Source organism: Strix aluco, chromosome 10, assembly GCF_031877795.1.
Source record: "Strix aluco isolate bStrAlu1 chromosome 10, bStrAlu1.hap1, whole genome shotgun sequence".
In the NCBI taxonomy this organism is placed as follows: Eukaryota; Metazoa; Chordata; class Aves; order Strigiformes; family Strigidae; genus Strix; species Strix aluco.
The window spans coordinates 15704365-15722155 of NC_133940.1; the positions used below are offsets into that span (position 1 = coordinate 15704365).

Below are 17791 nucleotides of genomic sequence, written 5' to 3' on the forward strand. Positions count from 1 at the left end.
CAAAGCAACAAAAACACCCTTGTTTAAACCCAAAATTGCCTCATATGCTGCACCATGGCTTCAGGCACTGCCAGAGGCTGCAACTATCTCCATCCAACCTGGGGAAAGCCTTTCCCTGCGGGCTGGAAGGTATTCCAAGCTGAAAGGCAGCAGCTAGCCAGAAAATAAGGCTATGGGTGGTCCTCCCCTGCCCCCAGATCTCTGCAACAGCCCCCAGCATCTCCTCCAAGGCTGACAGCAAACAGTCCTTGAGCGCATATTTCCCTTTTTCCATCAGGCTTGGGGGAAAAAAAAGCTTCAAGTAAGAAAAACGTATTAATTCAGTTAAAATATGCCCTTTGCTATGGACTGCATGCAGTGTAGATGTGTTCACAACACAAGGGGGAACACAGCTGTGGGGCAGCCCTGAACCATCACTGCTGTGCCCAAAGGGAGATATTTGCTCTTATCTGTTGAGAAAGCTCTTTAGATATCTGAGCTCTAGCTACCTACTCAAGACCCTCTTCACCACCTTTTCTACACTTTTGTTACAGTAGAGTGGTTTTTAACACCTACCCATCCCACCACTAGTTCCCAGCTGCCTCCCATTAGAGGCATCAAGAATAAATAGGTGTGACCTGTGCAAAGCTGTGCATGGTCTGTTGGTGAAGTGCCTGAACCTTTTCATCACCTACAGGCATCTATGGCAGGGTGAGACAGTGGATAGTGGCTGTGCCAAGCCTGGCACAGGGCAGTTTCCCCAATAACCGATGTTCAGCCCCAGCTGGTGGTCCACGAGCAAAATCAGTGGCCATGATACAGCCTGTTTTCATCTAAAAGTAAAATACTGAAAGATTCAGGCTTGACACAGGCATGTCCTCCGAGTCACAACATTGGGGAAGGCACGGGCAGCAGAGAGGAAGCTTTGAGTGGAGTGTTATAAGAAAAGTCACAGTTTTCAGAGAGGATGCTCCCATCTAAGGAGGTTTGGGGCAGCAAAAGATCAGTGCAAGGAGGAGGAGAGGCAATAGGCACCCCCAGTTGCTCACAAACCCCGAACCCCACAGCAGAGGTTTGCCCTTCCCTCCAGCATGATAGATGGCTGGGAATCTCCCAGGGATATAGTCAGAAAGGACAAAGCCTCCCCAGGGCATCTGCCTTGCAGCTGGGTCCCATTCCATGGCCACTCTGAACTCATTAATGTAGCCGCTCATCAGGCACTACAGATAATTACAGCTTTTTACAAATTCAGTTTTTGCCCAAGGAAGGGGGAAGGGAAATCAGGACTCTTCTGGGCCTTTCAATACATTTCGAAACCTTGGGAGGTACCCAAGGAACACATAAAGCACCATCCGAGCTACTGTGGGGATCAAAGGTGAGCTCTCCAGTGGAGCTCGGAGCAGGCTGGGGGAAAGGATGCTCCTGGCACCTGCAGCAGCCTTACAGAGATACTCCCAGCACTGCCCTGGCAGTGCTGCAGCAGCGCCCCGGGCAAACACATGGAAAATGGAGAGAGTGCCATCATAAATAAAAGTCTTTGGCCAGGGCAAAACCCAGTCTTCCCCAGCTGTCTCACTGAAGCAGCTCCAACAGCAGCTGAGCCCCAATCCAGTGTCTGACGCCACTGCCTGCCCCTCACCCTGCCTCTGGTCTGCACCCCAGGCTTTGCAGATTTTCAGAGAAAAGCCGATCTGTGGTGTGTGGTGTTTGCTGTCAGCCTCTCCACTGCCTCATGAACAGCAGGAGAGGTCCCATACCCCCATACAAACATGGGGTGCCACATCCCCATCGCTCCTGGGTCATCATTTCTATTCACTCAGAGTATTGCTTGGAGTTCTAGCAAATCTTATTTCAGCTTTCCTTCTGAAATCCAGCAATGAAATCAGCCAGGCCAGGTGCTAAAGAGCAAGAAGAGGAGGGTGAAGCAGGAGTAATGAAGAAAGATGAGTTTCTTTTAAACAGCTGCTGGAGCACAAGGAAGAGCAGGTGCCTCGGCTCGCCTCCCACCCTGCCCCATCCCTCACTTGGCCACACGCTTCCTTGCCCCAGCTACACGCTTTTGAGCACCTCATCACCCAAAGCAATGCTGGAGAGGCCATTAATTAAAACCGATTGGAGGGATAAGCTATTTATCAGCTATTAGCTGGGGGAAGATGCAGTTCTCAGCAGTGCTCATGAGCATGTGCCTTTGCCCAGGGGTACTCCCAAAGCCCTGGGGGAGCAGCATACACAGCTGCAGCAGAGACACAGCCCGGAGAAACTAATAGATCAGGAAACTATGCTACTAAATAATAATGCTGATAAATTCCCTTAGAAGTGCTTATTGAACAATAAATACCCAAATTAAAGCCATGCCTTCAACCCCTTCTCTTCCATACCAAGGAACCTACCAGTCAGGCCAGCCAGGTAGCACGGGGCAGGGGAGGAGGCAAAGCCATGACTGGTTTTCCAGCTCCCATGGATGCCACCAAAATTCCTGTTATAATAAAATTTGCTGAAAAGGAAGGAGCCTGGTGAGCTCAGCCTGACTCACTGACGTGTACCAGCTCACCTGTGGCCGCTGGCACCTTGCGAGGACAGACCCTGCCAACGATGATGCTTCACTAACTCGGAGCCACGCGATCTCTGCTCCCCATCACCCACATCAGCCCTGGCCACCGCTCGAGCCCAGCGACAGCAGAGGACGAGAAATGAAGAGGGAAGGTTTGAGGGGCTGGTGCCTTAAATGATGGATATTTCGCGGGGTTCATTTAACGGCATGGGGTTTGGCTGAGGAGTGTGTTACGGACCAGCGGTGTGCTGTGCTCTCTAAAGCATCTCTTCTGTTCCCTTCTCCCAGTGAAAAAGCCACTTCACTTGCAAATAATCAAGAGATAGGAGGGGAGGGAAAAGAAAAAGATTAAATCAAGCATAAAACAAGCAGGAAAAAACCAAACCACAAGTGAAATCCAATGTTCTCTAAAAATCTGAAGTTTATTCATTAGAATTCAGTGAAAGGAACATTCATTTTAAAACACAATCAATACATTAAAAAGTTTAAAGGACTAGTAGCAATGAGACCAGAAAGAAAATGAAAAAAAAAAAAACCAAAATTCAGACAAGTCGGTCACTTGGGAGGAGCCACCTCTGCTCCCAGGGCACCTGCAGACCAGCTCTGCAGCCTGCCCACAGCGGGATGGCAGAGGGGAAGCACAGGGCCACCTGTGAAAAGGGCTAATTATTTTTTTTTCTTTAGAACTGAGAGGCTTTTCTAGATTTTAAGTTATCACTTCACCCAAGTGTATCTTCTAGGATGACTCAATGCCAGCAGGTAGAGCAGGTAGCCCAGCTGGAGAGGAAGGAGACACAAAATTAAGGGGCAGAGGGAATGTGAAATGTGGCGCGGGCCCAAGCGCCCCAGGAATGTTTGTGGAGCAACCTGCCCATCCAGTCCCCATGCTGGGAATGGGGGCAAACCCATTTAAGAAAAATTTTAAAAAGCACCATTAGGTGAAGAGCTATTTAATTAAAAGACACAAAAATCTATGCAGAGCCAAATGTCTCAGTGGCAATTGCCATCCCTGCTGGCGTTGGCGGTGGGGGGAAAGAAGGGGAAAAAATTTGCTTTTGGCTGTAATGTTTTAGCTTTTCAGCATTTAATTTTCTTTTTGCACATCACTGTTTGACATTGTTCTTGTCTGCTCCATTAATCACCGTGGCCTTCTGCAGAGAAGTTATTTCAGCCCTTACACCCCACACAGGGTTGCAAACTCTGCAGGGGCACAACTCCTACAGAGTCAAGCAAACAAAGCAGCATATTCATTCAACTAAATAAAAAACAAAAGCAAGAAGAGCCACATTAACAAGTGTTGGTTCTTAGCTTACCAGAAGCTCTCCTTGCATTTCTGATCCCAAAATTCAAGGCAGTATTATTCCAGGAGGATGCTTTTACTGATGCTGGCAATGCAGGCGGCATGGGGAGCTCCAGCCTAGCGTGACAGGAGGGGAGAAGGCAAAAAACCCCGGTAATCCCAGGCCGACCCCAGGATTATTTAAATACTCCCAGCCTGGCCAGGGAACACCAAAGGGAGAGGAAATTCGTCACCTGTTTCAAGAGCATCGCCACGCACCAACCAACAGCGTCTCCTGCACGGGGATTTAAGAAAAGCCCCAATTTTGGATAAAATAATTTAAGCACACAGAAGGGAAAAGCCCAGCTGAAATCTGCAGTTTTCTAGTTTAAAGACAGTCAACAACATTTTCGGGGAGAAATCACCAAAGTCCACAAATTCAGATGAAAAACAAAACTTAAAAAAAGAAATAACAGTTGATGAGCGTGACAAAGCAGTATTAAAACAAAGACGTGTCAGCGGTGTGTGCAAAGAGCAAGCGTGTGTATTGGTAACGGACCGGCTGCTGGGTTTCAGAGCTGGCCCTGGATATAAAGTGGAACAGCACGTTACAGGAGGGTACGAGGAGCAAGGTGGTTTCCTTGCATTGCACGGGCAGTGGCAGCAGCAGCAATAATTGCCTTTTCTCCATCGGAACAGTAAACCACACCACTTTAAGAGACAATGCACACGAGTAAAAGAACAGTCCATAAAATTTCCCTGTGAATATAAAATGCAAAACTATACAAAAATAGATAAAATCGACCATTTTCTTATGTGTATAAAAGCAAACAAAAAAAACCCAAAGTCCCCAAAATGCAATACAGAATTACTTGGTAGACTGACCCGAACGTCGGTGGTTTCATCGCAAGTTAACAGCCACAATTCATCGCTTTGAGGCAAAGACCTTCCCTGGAAGGGACGTATTCAGGCAAGTTCCTCCAGGGAAGTTTTTCCTTAATATCTTGGCAAGACAATCTACTATTCCTGATTTTTATGACTTATTTTTGGTTCGGAAGCCCTTTTTCATAAAAAGCCTCAATTACCACTCTCAAATTTGAGTTCCTTGGGTAAGGCAGTATTTGACTAACAGCTTGATCCACATCAAGACCAGAAGATCTGTTTCTATTTATCCCGGGGCAGACGGTATTTTAGGAAGAACAATACATTAGGCAGTGAAATCCAATCTCTCTATGGCAGCGATAATTTACAGGCTGGATTAGCTCATTGAAAATTCTTATTTCTTTGGGTTAATAGGGCGGAATACACCAATAATCCAGCAAATTAGCTCCAAAGATGCTTTTAGAAAACTCATTTTAAATCAATAGATATTTGCTTCATTTAGTTCACATTAAATTAAGAGGAGAAACCTTTGGTATAAAGTCAGATTATCAAGTCTTGGCTGTATTGCTTTCACACATTCGAGTCTAGAAGCTGTTTTCACTAAGCCTTTCCATTACGTACCTACAACCAAAAGAATTATTCCTAGAGACATGCACTGAACATTCATTTTAGCACCGAGACACTTTCATACCTCACCAAGACTTTGGCAAAGGCTGCACCATGTCTAAACAGAACACTACGCAAAAACCCCCTTAACCCGCAAGATGCCTTTGGTGACACGCTAAAATAAAATAGTAATTAAAAAAACAGTCAGGGGCTGCTGCTCAGGCCAAGCAATTACTGCGAATGCCTGTCTGCGTGACGACGTCTCCAGTGTCGCCAGCAGTACTTGCTTGTGGTTTTTATTTTGTGAGTGGCAGTGAGATGTGCAGTGACGAGACCTGACCCTGTCCTTACTCTGAGCAAGAGGGGAGCCAGTTCCAATTAGGCAATATTCATTAGCAGACGCTCACACGCTGTGCTAACAAGGGGAGACTGCACTCACACCTCAGAGGTGGGGGGACCCTTCACTGGTCTATCATGTTCTCCTCTCCAGGTTGGGGATGTGGAGCAGAAGCAGCATCAAGGGCCAGGTTTGTCCCACAAAATCCTCTCTGGTTGCACAAAGGGACAGGAGAAATAAACGTGGCATGGCAGGTTCCTGCAATAACTCCCTGCAGGAATACTGGTAGGAAATACTGAAAAATTAAGGTTTAAGCCCATGGATACACAGATGGGTCTACTCTAGCCTCAGCAGTCTGTTTAGGAAAGAAAAAAAAAACACGTTAAATTGGACCGCAGGCAAGCAAAGCCTGGCTTTGCCTTTCCCTGCTCCTTCACAGATATATATATAAGGACAGGGTAGTACGGAGTCCCTTCTCAAAAAAGAAGTATCGGGACCTCATTTTGCTTGGGCGAGGTGGGGAAAACAAACCCAAACCAGCTGCTTGTGCCTGTAAATACAGGGATGCAGGGAGTTGCTGACGTTTCCAATGGGAGCCACATCCGTGTGGGGCTGCTGGTCCAGACAGCAGCAGGGGGGTTCCCCGCCGTGGGCAGGAGTCAGCAGGAAAAGCAAGTTAGGGCTGGGCAGAGCTGCCCCTTGCCCCACACTGCTCCGGAGATGGGAGAAAACTCTGATATTTCCAGTTCATGATTTTTTTTTTTTAATGCTACAAACTGCTGAAAAAAAAAAGCAGAAAAGGGGCAACTTGGGGTGAGGGGAACAAAAATCATCCTCAGTAACTGAATTAAAATCAGAATACAGAGCTTGGACAGAAGAAGGAAGAAGCTTTGTAAGTCACAGACAGGGAGGTTTGGTTTAGAGACAAGCGTGTTTGAGATCACGGAGGACATGGGAGACGCCTCAAGGACCAATGGCCTGAAATAGATGTTTCCAGGAGCTCGCACAACCTCCTCTGACAAAGTCTGTCTCCTTAGCTCATGTCCCTCCTCCACGCTCCTTCGAAGAGGAAAAAGAAATCCAAAACCTGCAGCAACCTCCAGCTTTTTTGTTCCCTCCAGTTAGGAGGAAGAAGTTGTGAAGCCTAATTTAGGCTGCGTTACATCCTGTATTCCAATTAACAGAATACTTTCCTTGTATGAGTCTATGCAAAGAAAACAATTGTAAAATAATTTAAAAAAAAAAACAAAAACAACAACCCACAAAACTTCCTTTTGAAGAAAGTAAGAGCATCGGCAACTTCACAGCTACCAGCACGATGCAAATTTAGCTTATTTCAAAGACCTCATCCGTGTGCCCATGGCCTGGGAGAGGCAAGGAGCGTGGGACAAAGCACAGGAAAGGTTGTTTCAATCAGCAATTACACACTGTGAAGACAGACCACGACAAAGAAGGGACCAACACTTTGTTCTTAAAACGGACACCATCAACAGCACATCTCTCCTAGCACAGTATCTCTGAGCAAATTAAAACTAGACCTGGAAAACATCATCAGCACGCACACAAAAGCTCCTGCTTTCCTTTGGGGCAAAGGAAAAAAATAATAAATAAAAATATTACTGCAAAGTTCCCCTTTCAGCTGACTTGCCTCCTGTCCTTGCTCTGGAAATAACCAGCATCCTTCCTCCCAGCCTTCCCAAATCAAGACTGAGATAGAAGACATTCAAAGTGAGCCTGAACCAAAACATTTCACAGAGAAGAGGAAGAAGAAACTCAATTTCTCTCACAAGTTTCCCCAAGGCTTGGTCCCCCAGCTCCAATCCTGCAGAAAAAACCCAAACCTGCCACGTTAGCAACGGGTCCGCGCCCAGCGTGTATTCTAGCAGCAACGCGAGCGCATGCCAGGTGCTGCTACTGCACTTGGCATTCAAGAGCGTGGCAGCTCGCACTGGAAAACAAGTGCCTCAGCGTTAACGTATGAAGCCCGGAGGCAACTCTGAACCCCGCCAGAGCATCCGCAGCGGCCAGACCATGCGCCATGGCTGTGGGAGAGGAGCTCATCCTTATCAGTCCAGGTCTAAATTCAAGTCACTCACAAATTGCTCGTTAATGTTTACTTTCTCCCTCCCTGCCCTTTGCAACCTTTTTCACACCCTCCCCGGAGCAGCTATTCAGCTTCGGTGACGCTCACAGCAGTGCTCCGGCAGCCGGCAGGCAGCGCGTGGCCAGGGGAAGCTCTGCCTTTCAGGGGCTCTCCACAGCACTCCGGGCTCTTTACCGTGTCGGTGCTGCCATTGGGATGCTGAGGCACGCCCTGGGCGATGCCGACGGGTTTGCACTTGGCGCGTTTCTCCGGGGAGCAAGAGAAACTACAGCTCGGGGGCAGCTCGGGCTCTGTTTCTCCCAAGGGTAACAAGCGGGCCAGCTTTTTGGCAGCGACTTCTCCCTGGTACCTGTAGGGACTGGCTGTCTCCCGGAATCGCCTCGTGTCGGTCTGCAGAGGTAAATTGGAGGGCCTGAGCGGGTGCCTGTTCAGCTCCAGCTCTTGGGGCCGCCTGTCTGGAGTGTCTCCAGCGACATTCTGGGAAAGAGACAGGAAAGGGGACACGGTGCCTGGCTGCTCTGATGGCTCCCAGGCACTCTCCATCGCAGCAGCCGTAGCGAAACCCCAGTGCTTCACCCCACCAGCAGCCGTGTCGGTGTCATGCTGGATGGGCTGCAAGCCCAGCCAGCTCAGCCCACCATCAGGAGCCACCAGCTCGCCCTCCTCCTTGCTCCTGCTCCTCCTTGCTCCACCCAAATCCTTTTTGCCACCCTCCCACTTCGACCAGAGCTGGCTCGGCTGAAGGCCGCTCTTGGCAACCTGCGAGTCGGCAAGCTCAAACTCCAGGCTCTCCGTGTCAAGTGACCGGCTCCTCCGGGCGACAGAGAGTGGTGCTGGCATGGAGGGGCTCAGCCCGTGGAGGCGGAGGTGGCGGGGCAGGCTGGCAACACCCCAGTTGCAGCTCTGGAAGGAGCCCGGGGAGTACCCCGGGGACATTCTCTCGTCACATTCAGCCAACGACTCTTTCCGTCCGTAGCCATCATCAAAGGCCTCAGCAATGTCCTCGCCAGCATTCATCTCGGGATGCTGCTCGCACTCCCCTTCTCCTTCCTGCTCCACATCAACAACGTCAAAGGTGACCATGGTGGGGAGGGCAGGAAGGTTCTGGGTGAAGGAAGAGCCGGAGGCAGAGCTCCCCAGACTTTCGGAGAGGCTGGAGAAGAGGGTCCCACTGCTGGCGAACTCCACCAGTGCTTGCGAGAAGCTCACAGCATGCTCAGGCTCACGCTCGCTGCCCACCTGGGGCTTGCCAGTGGTGATCTCCACTCCACTGCCACGCTCATGCTCTGGGAGTCCATAGCTAGGGAACATCCCTGCTTTGGCTGGGGCTACGCCACTGTGGATGGAGCCCCCAAACAACCCACAATCCAGGTCCGAATCGAACCCTGAGTTCTTTTTTGTGAGCTGAATAAGGCAACTTCCTTGGGCTTTTTGGCTGTTGTAACAGTTTTCTGGACACAGAGTCCCTGGAAAATCCCTCCACTCTGGATTTTCAGCTCTAGCCACCAAAACCCCACTATTCACACCCCTGTTTAGGGCATGTGAGGCCATCTGCTCACTACCAAGGCCACTCTGATTCTTGCCAATTGAGCTGGCTGCTCTAGTTTTACATTCAACGCACTGCTTTTCCCGGGGACACTTCTCCTTGCTGGGAACATCAAGTCGTTTCAGTAGCGGTTCCCTCTGCAGCTCCCAGTACAGCAGCTCTTTCTGAATGGCTGCTAGCCGCTCTTCTTCTGTTTCCATCACCCCTCTTTTCTGATCCATCATCTGGATCAGGCTCTTCTCGGCAGGGAGGCAGAAGTCCAAGAAGTAGCTGAAGATCCCTGGGCGTGAGACTTTGCTCTCAAACAGGGACTCCTCCCCGTGAGAGGGACTCATGAGAGCATCAAATTCATAAAGTGCATCACCGCTGTAACTGTCTCTGGGAAGACGGTCCTTCTTGATCTCACCGAGCCCATCTCCGGCTTCATCCTCTGGCCCTGGCGTGGTGGAGTCGTAATAACCCTCATCACTATTAGGGGCAGACTCTTGCTGGTCACTCTGTGGTGTCAGGAGGTCAACACCATCCATCGCGTCCCCCACGTAGGGGTGGGCTTCTGCCTCGTGCAAGGCATGGGTCTCCAAACTGCTACTCGACACCTGGGCTCCGTAGTTCCTGTCCCCTGCCGCGTTGCTGTTCCATATCTGGTGGAGGTACTCCTCTGCCTCCTCAGGTATGGCCATCTCCTCCCCACCGCCCTGGTAGGTGACCAGGCAGGAGCTCCGTTTAGTAGCATCTCTGCTGCGCTCCACAGAGATGGTGCTCTCAGCGATGTCAGGCTCAGCAATGTCATCTCCACACCCCGTCAGGGAATCGAAGCTCTTCAGGGAAGTGACATCTCCTAACATGATGCTTAGCAGGTCCCCAGAGTGTAGGCAGGGAGGGTCGTTGTCCATGAAGTCTGGATGAAAGGCCAGCAGCAGATTGCCATGGTCAAACTCTGTGCAGTCAACAGCATCAGCCTCTGATTTCGTATCCAGAAGGTCCCTCTTCCCCGGCATTGCCACCACGTCGCCCTTGGAGCTGCCTTCATCAGCCGCGAGACAGCCGGTCTCGGCACCCTCGCCACAGTTGGCGGCTGTGCCTACCGAGTGGTCATCCTCTGAGCTCCCCAGGCAGGCCACGGCAAGAGGGACAGGCCCCAGTCCCCTTCCCTCCGCAGCCCCTCGGCTCTCCACTCCCACCCCAGGAGTTTTGCTGGTCTCCTCTGAATCCCCAGTCCACTCGGGGAGCTCTGCCTTCTCACACTCGGCAACCTTGCTCTTCCGGTGACGCCGGATGCTGTTAAAAAATCCTTTCAGGCCTTTTTTGGGTCTGGGAAAGGAGGACTTATCTCCGTTGGGCTTTTTCTCACAGCCCTCGATACTCCCAGGTGGAGAGCTGTCCTGCTGACTGAAATCAAACTTGGTGCTGGTGTCTATGGCCAAGTGAGCGCTTTGGGAGCTCGGCAAAGGGCAAGGATGTGTGTCCCTGCTCCCCTCTGAAGGGCTTTCCAGCTGCACCCCACTGCCCTTGTCATATGCAGCACCGCTGAGCCCATCATGGGTCTTGCATTTAATGAGGCCCTTTTTAGAGGCTACTTTCCCCTGGCCTTTGCTTCTGCCTCCAAAGAAACTGGGCAGTGTACAGATGCTCCTCTTCCCTCCGAACAGTTTGAAAGCCGTTTTCTTCAGCTTGCCAGGGGGTGGCTGAGGCTGCTGTGGCTCTGCAGCCGCGACAGAGGCATTGCCTGGCTCAGGCAGCCGGTCCCCACTCTCCTCCCACCGCTGGTCACTTCCCTCCTGCTGCCCACAGACCACCGACTGAGACCTGGTCCGGGCAGGCTCCTCCGTGCAGCCCGTTTCCATGGCAGCTGGTCGGTTCGGGTGCATCTAGCTGGAAACGATGACTTTGGTAGCAGAGTCCTCTTCTGGGCGCAGAGATCGAAGCACAACAGCTGACCTAGAGCAAAGAGAAAGGGGAGAGAGGTGAGGAGATGGCAGCAGACGGTGCAACGCCAGAGGCACAGAGGTGTCACGAGGCAAAGAGCTTTGTTGCCAGCTGGAACTGGAGCCACAAAAGCCTCTGACAGCCACTCAGCTCCCTCCGCTCCTTAAAGCCAGGTACGAAAACAACATAATGCTTAAATATACCAGTTTGCAAGTGCAGGAAAACCACGTGTCTCCATTCAGTAGCATCCCAGTTGCACAGGGACAGGCAGGTCTGACCCCTGAGCCACCTCACTCTAACCCCTTTGGCTTCCTGGCCTTTTTGCCACCGGGGCAACTGGGTTCAGTTACCAGCTGCCTTTCAGTGGGGAAACAGGCTGCTCCAGCAAGGAGAGGGACTGACACCCGCCAAACCCACTTCCAGCTCTCCCAGACCTAGCATCAGGTTTTGAGCATTTTGACAAAGATCCAGATCAGGATGCAGCCCTTACCCTAAACACGTATCCAGGAAGAAAGCTGTTTACTATACTTTTTTTTTTTCCCCAAGGAAATTTCAGTTGTTTTTAAAATCACCTGCCCAGCAAGAAAGAATTGCGTTAAAAACATCCACCATGAACCACCCTGACCAGATTATCTCAGAAGCAGAAAGGTAGGTTTTAAATTTGATCCTAGACTGATGTCAGAAACAAAAGAACTAAAATAAAGTTTTTTGCAGAGGTGAGGTTGGAGAAAGTAAATGCAGTAAAAATTGTAACATGTTGCTAAGCTGTAAAGCCTGAGGCTTAGGTCTTACTAGTGTGAGGCTGGTGAAGCTTTCCGTAGTGTTTAGCCAGAGGTCCCAAACTAAAAATGATGGCCTCTAGCTCCTGCAACCCAACAGCAAACCTGAAATCTAAATTTTTTTTTTTTTTTGATTAAGTGTGGGGAAGAATGCAGTGATGCTTTGCCTCTATAACTAATGATAACCCCTGGCGTTCACCTGGCAGGCAAACCCCCCTTTGCACCGACAAACTGGGCTTTTCCAGGTCAGCCCAAGAGCCTTTCTGGAGTCCTAGATGCCCCCAAAGACTCTCTGGAGCACTGCTGGGTTTTCTCTGGAGCCTTTCTGCAGGGATCAGGTTAGATAGGCCTGAAAGAAAATCATACACGTGCATCTGTAGACGCAGACTGCTTAAAAAGTAGAGGGGGGGTTTGAAATGAAACGGGAACAAGATTTCCAAAATTCAATTTGAAAATTATTTCGCTCTGGCTCCGCATCAGCGCTGGCATCAAGAGACACAGCTGTTTATAGATGCCAGAAAAATAAAGTCACCGAGGGCAAACACCACTGCCAATAAAATATGAAAACAGGGTTTTAAAAAACAAAAAAAGCCCAACACAATAAGGAAAGGCAGCGCTTCACCCACGCTCGGCTTCCCGGGGCGGCCAAGGGCAGACCTGGGGATGCTGGGGGAAGCGGCCGGTCCCGCCGCCGGCCCTCGGGATGGGAACGAGGAGGGCACGTCCAGAGGGGAGCTGCTGGCCCTGGAAGGGGACCCCATGGCCCGGGCCCCTCGCCCCGGCCAGAGGAAAGGCGGCAGAGGCCACGGCTCTTCCCCTCCTCGGTGCTCGCCTTTCGCTCAGCCGGGCTCGCCAAAGTTTGGCGAGCATCCACGAAACCGCGCGGCCACCTCAGCGCTACGGGAGGCGACCGGAGAGGGACGGGCCCAGCCCCGCGGCCGAACGCCTCGGGAGAGCCTCGCCCGACCGCCCGCCGCGCCGGCTGGCGGCACCGCCGGGGCCGGGGCCCGCTCGCCAGCCGCAGGGCAGCCGCGCACCACCGGCCCCCCCGCCCCCGCCCCCCGGCACTTACCGGCTGCGCGGGGCGGCTGCGGCCCAAGGGGGGGGGGGGGGGGGGGGGGAGAAGGGCGGGGGGCGCGGGCCGGGCCAGCCCAGGCCGCCGGCAACTGGCCGCCGGGGCAGCGGGTCCGCCCGGCGCGGCGAGGGGGGCGTGGTCTCCGTGACGGAAGGGGGCGTGGCCGAGGCGGGGGCTGTCCGGCGGAAGGGGGCGTGGTCCCCGCGGGGGGGGGCGCGGCCGCTGTGACGTCGCTCCAGGGTGTGGCGGGGGCGGGAGGCAGTGCGCGCTGCTGCCGCTGCGCCCCGCGGGGGGGGGGGCGTGGCAGCGCGCGTGACGTGCTGACACCCGCGGGGGGGCGGGGGGGCAGTGACGCGAGGCGCGTGGCGCCGTCGCGCCGCGGGTGTCTGGGACGTGCGCGCCGCCGCGTGACAGCGCGAGCGCGCGCGTGTGCCGGGGTAGCGCGTGTCACTGTTCCTGCGTGTCACCCACCGCCCCGGCTTGGGGAGCCCAGATCCCGAGGGCCCCACGGGTCCCCACGGCCACGCCCTCGGCCTGGGGAAACCCACACCAGCCGCGTGGAAACGGAGCCCCTGCAAGACCAAAATTAAAGGGAACACCTTAAAAAACGGGGGAAACGACAGAGGAGCAGCTGGCTGGAGCCACTTCTTTAGGATCATTCCTCCCAAAATGTGGTTGTTTTGATCCCTTCCCGGGCAGGGTGGCCCCATCCCCATCACCGCCACTCTGAGGCAGGGGGCGACAGGTCAGAGGGATTATTTTGGGTGATGGCAGCCCAAATCAGAGCACAAACCAACCTCAGATCCTTTGGAGGAAGACCTTGTGCTGCTCTAGCAGACTAGATACCGTCTGCATTTGTCATCACTTTATAAAGGCCCCATAAAATTAAGCTTCCCAGCATGCTGGAGCATTTCCAGCTGAAATCATCGGGTTTCTAGCAGCAGCTTAGTGCCCCTACACAGTTATACCCAGCACTCCCCAGCAGAAGACAGCTACAGAGCTGCTGCCATGGAGGTCAAGGGCATCCACCCTCCTGCTGCCCTGATTCCTTGTGCCTTTAATCCACCTCCCCCCAGAGAAGAGGCTGCTTTGAGGGGGGCTAGAGAAGAGCAAGACCCGTTAGATCCACCAGCCCCTTTTCCCAGCCCCTGCACCATTCCTCACAGAGTGATTCCCAACGCTTTGTCCCGGCTAATTCAAAGCCCTAATGCTCCCCTCGGGAGATGCCCCACAGCCTAATTAATAGACGCTGATTAATAGATTCTACAACATTTGAAACAAGCCTATAAATAATGCAAAAACACTCCTGTGTTTTGCAAAGGGCAATCCTAGAAGCTCCTGAAGGCCATGTGCCTCTGCCTCAACAGCACTTGTGTTTGAGATGCGATTCGGGTAGGGGGGGACTAAACCGTAGGGGATGTATTCTGCTGCATCCCAAAAGCGGTCCAGAGCGTCACTGGCAGGTGTGTGCTGAGCTGCCGAGGAGCAGCGTGGTTTATCCGATGGCTCCTCCAGCCACCACTGGTGGGGGTGATGTCTAAGGCTCATCCACGTTGTCCCCGTCGCTGGTCACGAGAGCTGGAGAGACCTGGCGAAGGCAGGAGCGGCTGGAGGGCGGCACTGCTCCAGGCTCAGTCCGAAATTCCCCAGCTGCAGCATTTCCCAGCATCCCTTCCAAACAATGCCAGCTGGGCTGCCAGGCTCTTCTGATTAAAGGATATTTCACCAAACAGGTCACAATAGTTTAATAAGAATAGTAGCAACATTTTTAATTAAAAAACCCCAAACCTGGCAAATCACAAAAGAGCCCTCGGCCATAACATGAACTGCTTCTGAGGTAAGATGTCTAAAGACAGAGCTGGGGCAGGGAGACAAGAGTCAGGGAGTGTGGAGACTCTGGATACTTACCCCAGCCCCTGCCTGTTCCATCACCTGGGAGCACCGGGCTTTGCACCAACGTGCCCTCAGGGTCAGGAGCACGCAAAGGAGGCACTTGGAAACCTCTCTGGGAAAGGGGGTTTGAAGGCAGCTGAGGCCACGCTGCGGGGAAAACCCACAGGTATGAAGCCTGGTTGTGCCTCCCTCCTTCTCACTCTTACCCAGGAGAGGAGGAGGTAAAAGCAGCCTTTGCTCCTCTCCCTCTGCCCTCCACACATTTTCCCAGCTCCTTCTCCAACCAGTATCAATTAAAGGTGTAAAGTCCTTCAGTAAAGAAAGTTTAAAGCCAAACACAGCCAAATCAGATCCTGCTCTACCATCACGCCAATGTGAAGCAGGAGCTGAGGTCTCTGTTTTCTCCCCCCCTTCCCTTACCACCTTTTTGCACGGGCGCTGCTTTTTGGAGACATAAACAAAAATTACTTTGCAACCACAAATCCACATCGGTTTCACCCTGAGCAGCTATCAGAGCGTCTTTTAATTTGGGTGCTCGACACATCTACGGGGAAGGTAGGGTGGGCTGTGCATCACGGCTGGTGTTGGAGGTAGTTTGCCAGGACCGCCGGGATCTCCAGCTCGCCGAGGGTGGGCGGGCGGCCAGCCTGTTTCAGGAGGCGTCTCATCGCCAGCCTGGACTGAGACATCAAGGACTTGGGATGAGCTGCGTAAGGAGAGGGAGGAAAATGAGATGGTCACCTTCAAGACACACAACCCTGCTCCCCTCCAAACCGGGCATTATCCTAAGCCAAGGGACATCGATAGACCAAAATGAAATGTCTTTGCTAGGGCTGGTGACGCTGCATATTCAGCCACAAGCTTCATAGCATGTGCTTCACTGGAGCTGGGCATACAGAGATGAAATCTTCCACTGTCATACGGAAATAAATGCAGTTTTTCTGGACATAGTACAGGAGAGCCAAAGTTGAGCAGCAGAAAGGAGAGGAATGTCAAAAAGCAGCCTTTAACCCAACAGACTGATATTAAGTGGAAAAAACAGGCTGTGGAAATCCCTGTGTGCTCCAGACCAGCACTGACCATGCCAAGGATCCTCACTGAAAGCAGTTTAGCAAGTGTCTAGAAATATTCATGAAAAGCAGATGCTGTGGTGAGTCCAAGAGGGAAGATAACCATGTAAATGTACATGGTGGCTGCACCGCGTCACGCCCCAGATCCTAAACAAGGTAACTCACCTCCCGTCACAGCCAGCAGTAGAAATTGAGGATATTTGGTGGATATTAATTGGAATCAAGCCCTCCTGTGACAGTCTCCTCCAAGTCCCAGCAATTTGTTTCAGGAATTTCCTGTGGTAGCCTATATATCTAAGCCATCAGATTTAACCACTGGTGGTGGACCTATTCTCCATAAACTTGTGATGTCCTTCTCCTGCTGTGTTCAGTATTGGAGACTTGGGGTTTTTGGCTTGAACACAGCAATTGTTGGGGGAGAGGGAGGAATAAGAGTTCAGAGTAAAACAGTGGTAATACTCAGAAGTTTAAGACTAGAGAGACCCATGCAGTAAAGTGATGCTGCAAAGGGAGTTGAACCTTGTAGGAAAGCCTGGGTAAGGCTATTGGAAAGCAGAGGTAAAGGGGAGGGGAATCTGAAGCCACTTGCACCCAAATGAGCAAAATTAATGCTCATTTCCAGCCCCGGGGCCACACACAGAGATTACCTCTCGCCTGCAGCAGCAGATCCAGGCCCTCACTGTGGGGTGCCATCTCATATACTGTGTCATTGGGCAAGTACACGTTGGCTCCAAAGTCAATGAGCAGCTTGATGAAATTGCTCCTGCAGCCGTGCCTCAGGCAGGTTTCCAGCAGAGTCTTGGGCTCCTTGATCTGGGCAATCACCCTCTCCTCAGTGCAGTTATAGTCAGGATCGGCACCGTAAAGCAACAGCATCTTAAAGCACTCCAGGTGCCCATACACGGCAGCGAGGTAGAGGGGACCGGAACAAGCCACCGAGTTAGCAGCCCACTCGGGCAGCCTTGCTTGAACGTTGGTTTCTGCGCCGTGGTCCAGGAGCTGCCGCAGGATGTCCACATTCCCATCCCTCGCGGCGATGAGCAGTGGCGAGCAATTGTTGTAGATGCTGCCAACGGGGCTGGCCCCCGCATCCAGGAGGACCTTCACGCATTCCCGGTGGCCATTGCTGACTGCCATGAAGAGAGGGGTTTGAGCCTTCACATCCAGGCTGTCTACCTCCGCCCCATGGGCCAAGAGGACCTTCACACTCCTGAGACAGCCCCAGGTGGCAGCCAGGCGCAGGGGGGTGCTGGGTACACCCCAGCCACTCCTGCGGTTGATGAACCTCTTGTACTTGTCTTGGGATAAGAGGTTATCTAGGGTTTCATAATCATCCTCAGATACTGCTCGGTTCAGCTCCTCGCTTTCTCCATTGTCTTCTTCATCTTCTCTAGGCTGGAGCATGGAGAACATTTTAGTGATATCCATTAGGCTCATTGTTTTTGGTCTGTCTCCCGTGTACCACTTTCATCATAAAACGTAAAGCCAAAGACCTACGGGACAACAAAACCAGCACCACCACTGGGTTAGAACCAGCCTCCTGACACCAACACCATCTTTTATTATTATTTTTATACACAATTTAAGGAAGATTCTCAAAAAAAACCCCAACATTGGATTATGATGCTGCCAACATGCTTATCACCCTGCCACCACAGGTGAGGAAATCCACACTGGTGAAGGGCTAAGGCAAGGATGGAGGTCACCGCTGTAGCATGTACGTGGGTCACCTCCACTTAAAATGTTGTGATCAAGAACCTGCTG

At 52.1% G+C, this 17791-nt stretch overlaps 2 protein-coding genes across 4 annotated transcripts; both read right to left on the bottom strand.

Annotated features, from left to right (window-relative positions):
- Positions 1–2933: 2933 nt before the first annotated feature.
- AMER1 (APC membrane recruitment protein 1) lies at positions 2934–13085 on the bottom strand. Of its 3 annotated transcripts, none has more exons than XM_074835389.1 (3): positions 13062–13085; positions 8498–11222; positions 2934–8215 (listed from the first exon to the last, which is right to left on the bottom strand). In XM_074835389.1, exons 2-3 carry the CDS (start codon positions 11150–11152, stop codon positions 7802–7804), a joined length of 3069 nt encoding a protein of 1022 aa, XP_074691490.1. In that variant the 5' UTR covers positions 11153–11222; positions 13062–13085; the 3' UTR covers positions 2934–7801. The 3 variants fall into 3 exon arrangements, with proteins under 3 accessions (XP_074691490.1, XP_074691489.1, XP_074691491.1); XM_074835390.1 differs by having other exon boundaries at positions 7865–8215; positions 8377–11222; XM_074835388.1 differs by having other exon boundaries at positions 2934–11222.
- Positions 13086–15445: 2360 nt separating this feature from the next.
- Positions 15446–17515, bottom strand: ASB12 (ankyrin repeat and SOCS box containing 12). Its single transcript, XM_074835393.1, is given in 3 exon segments — positions 15446–15663; positions 16675–17464; positions 17466–17515. Coding segments are annotated over 3 exon segments (960 nt in total). The 5' UTR covers positions 17502–17515; the 3' UTR covers positions 15446–15529.
- Between the last annotated feature and the right edge of the window lie 276 nt (positions 17516–17791).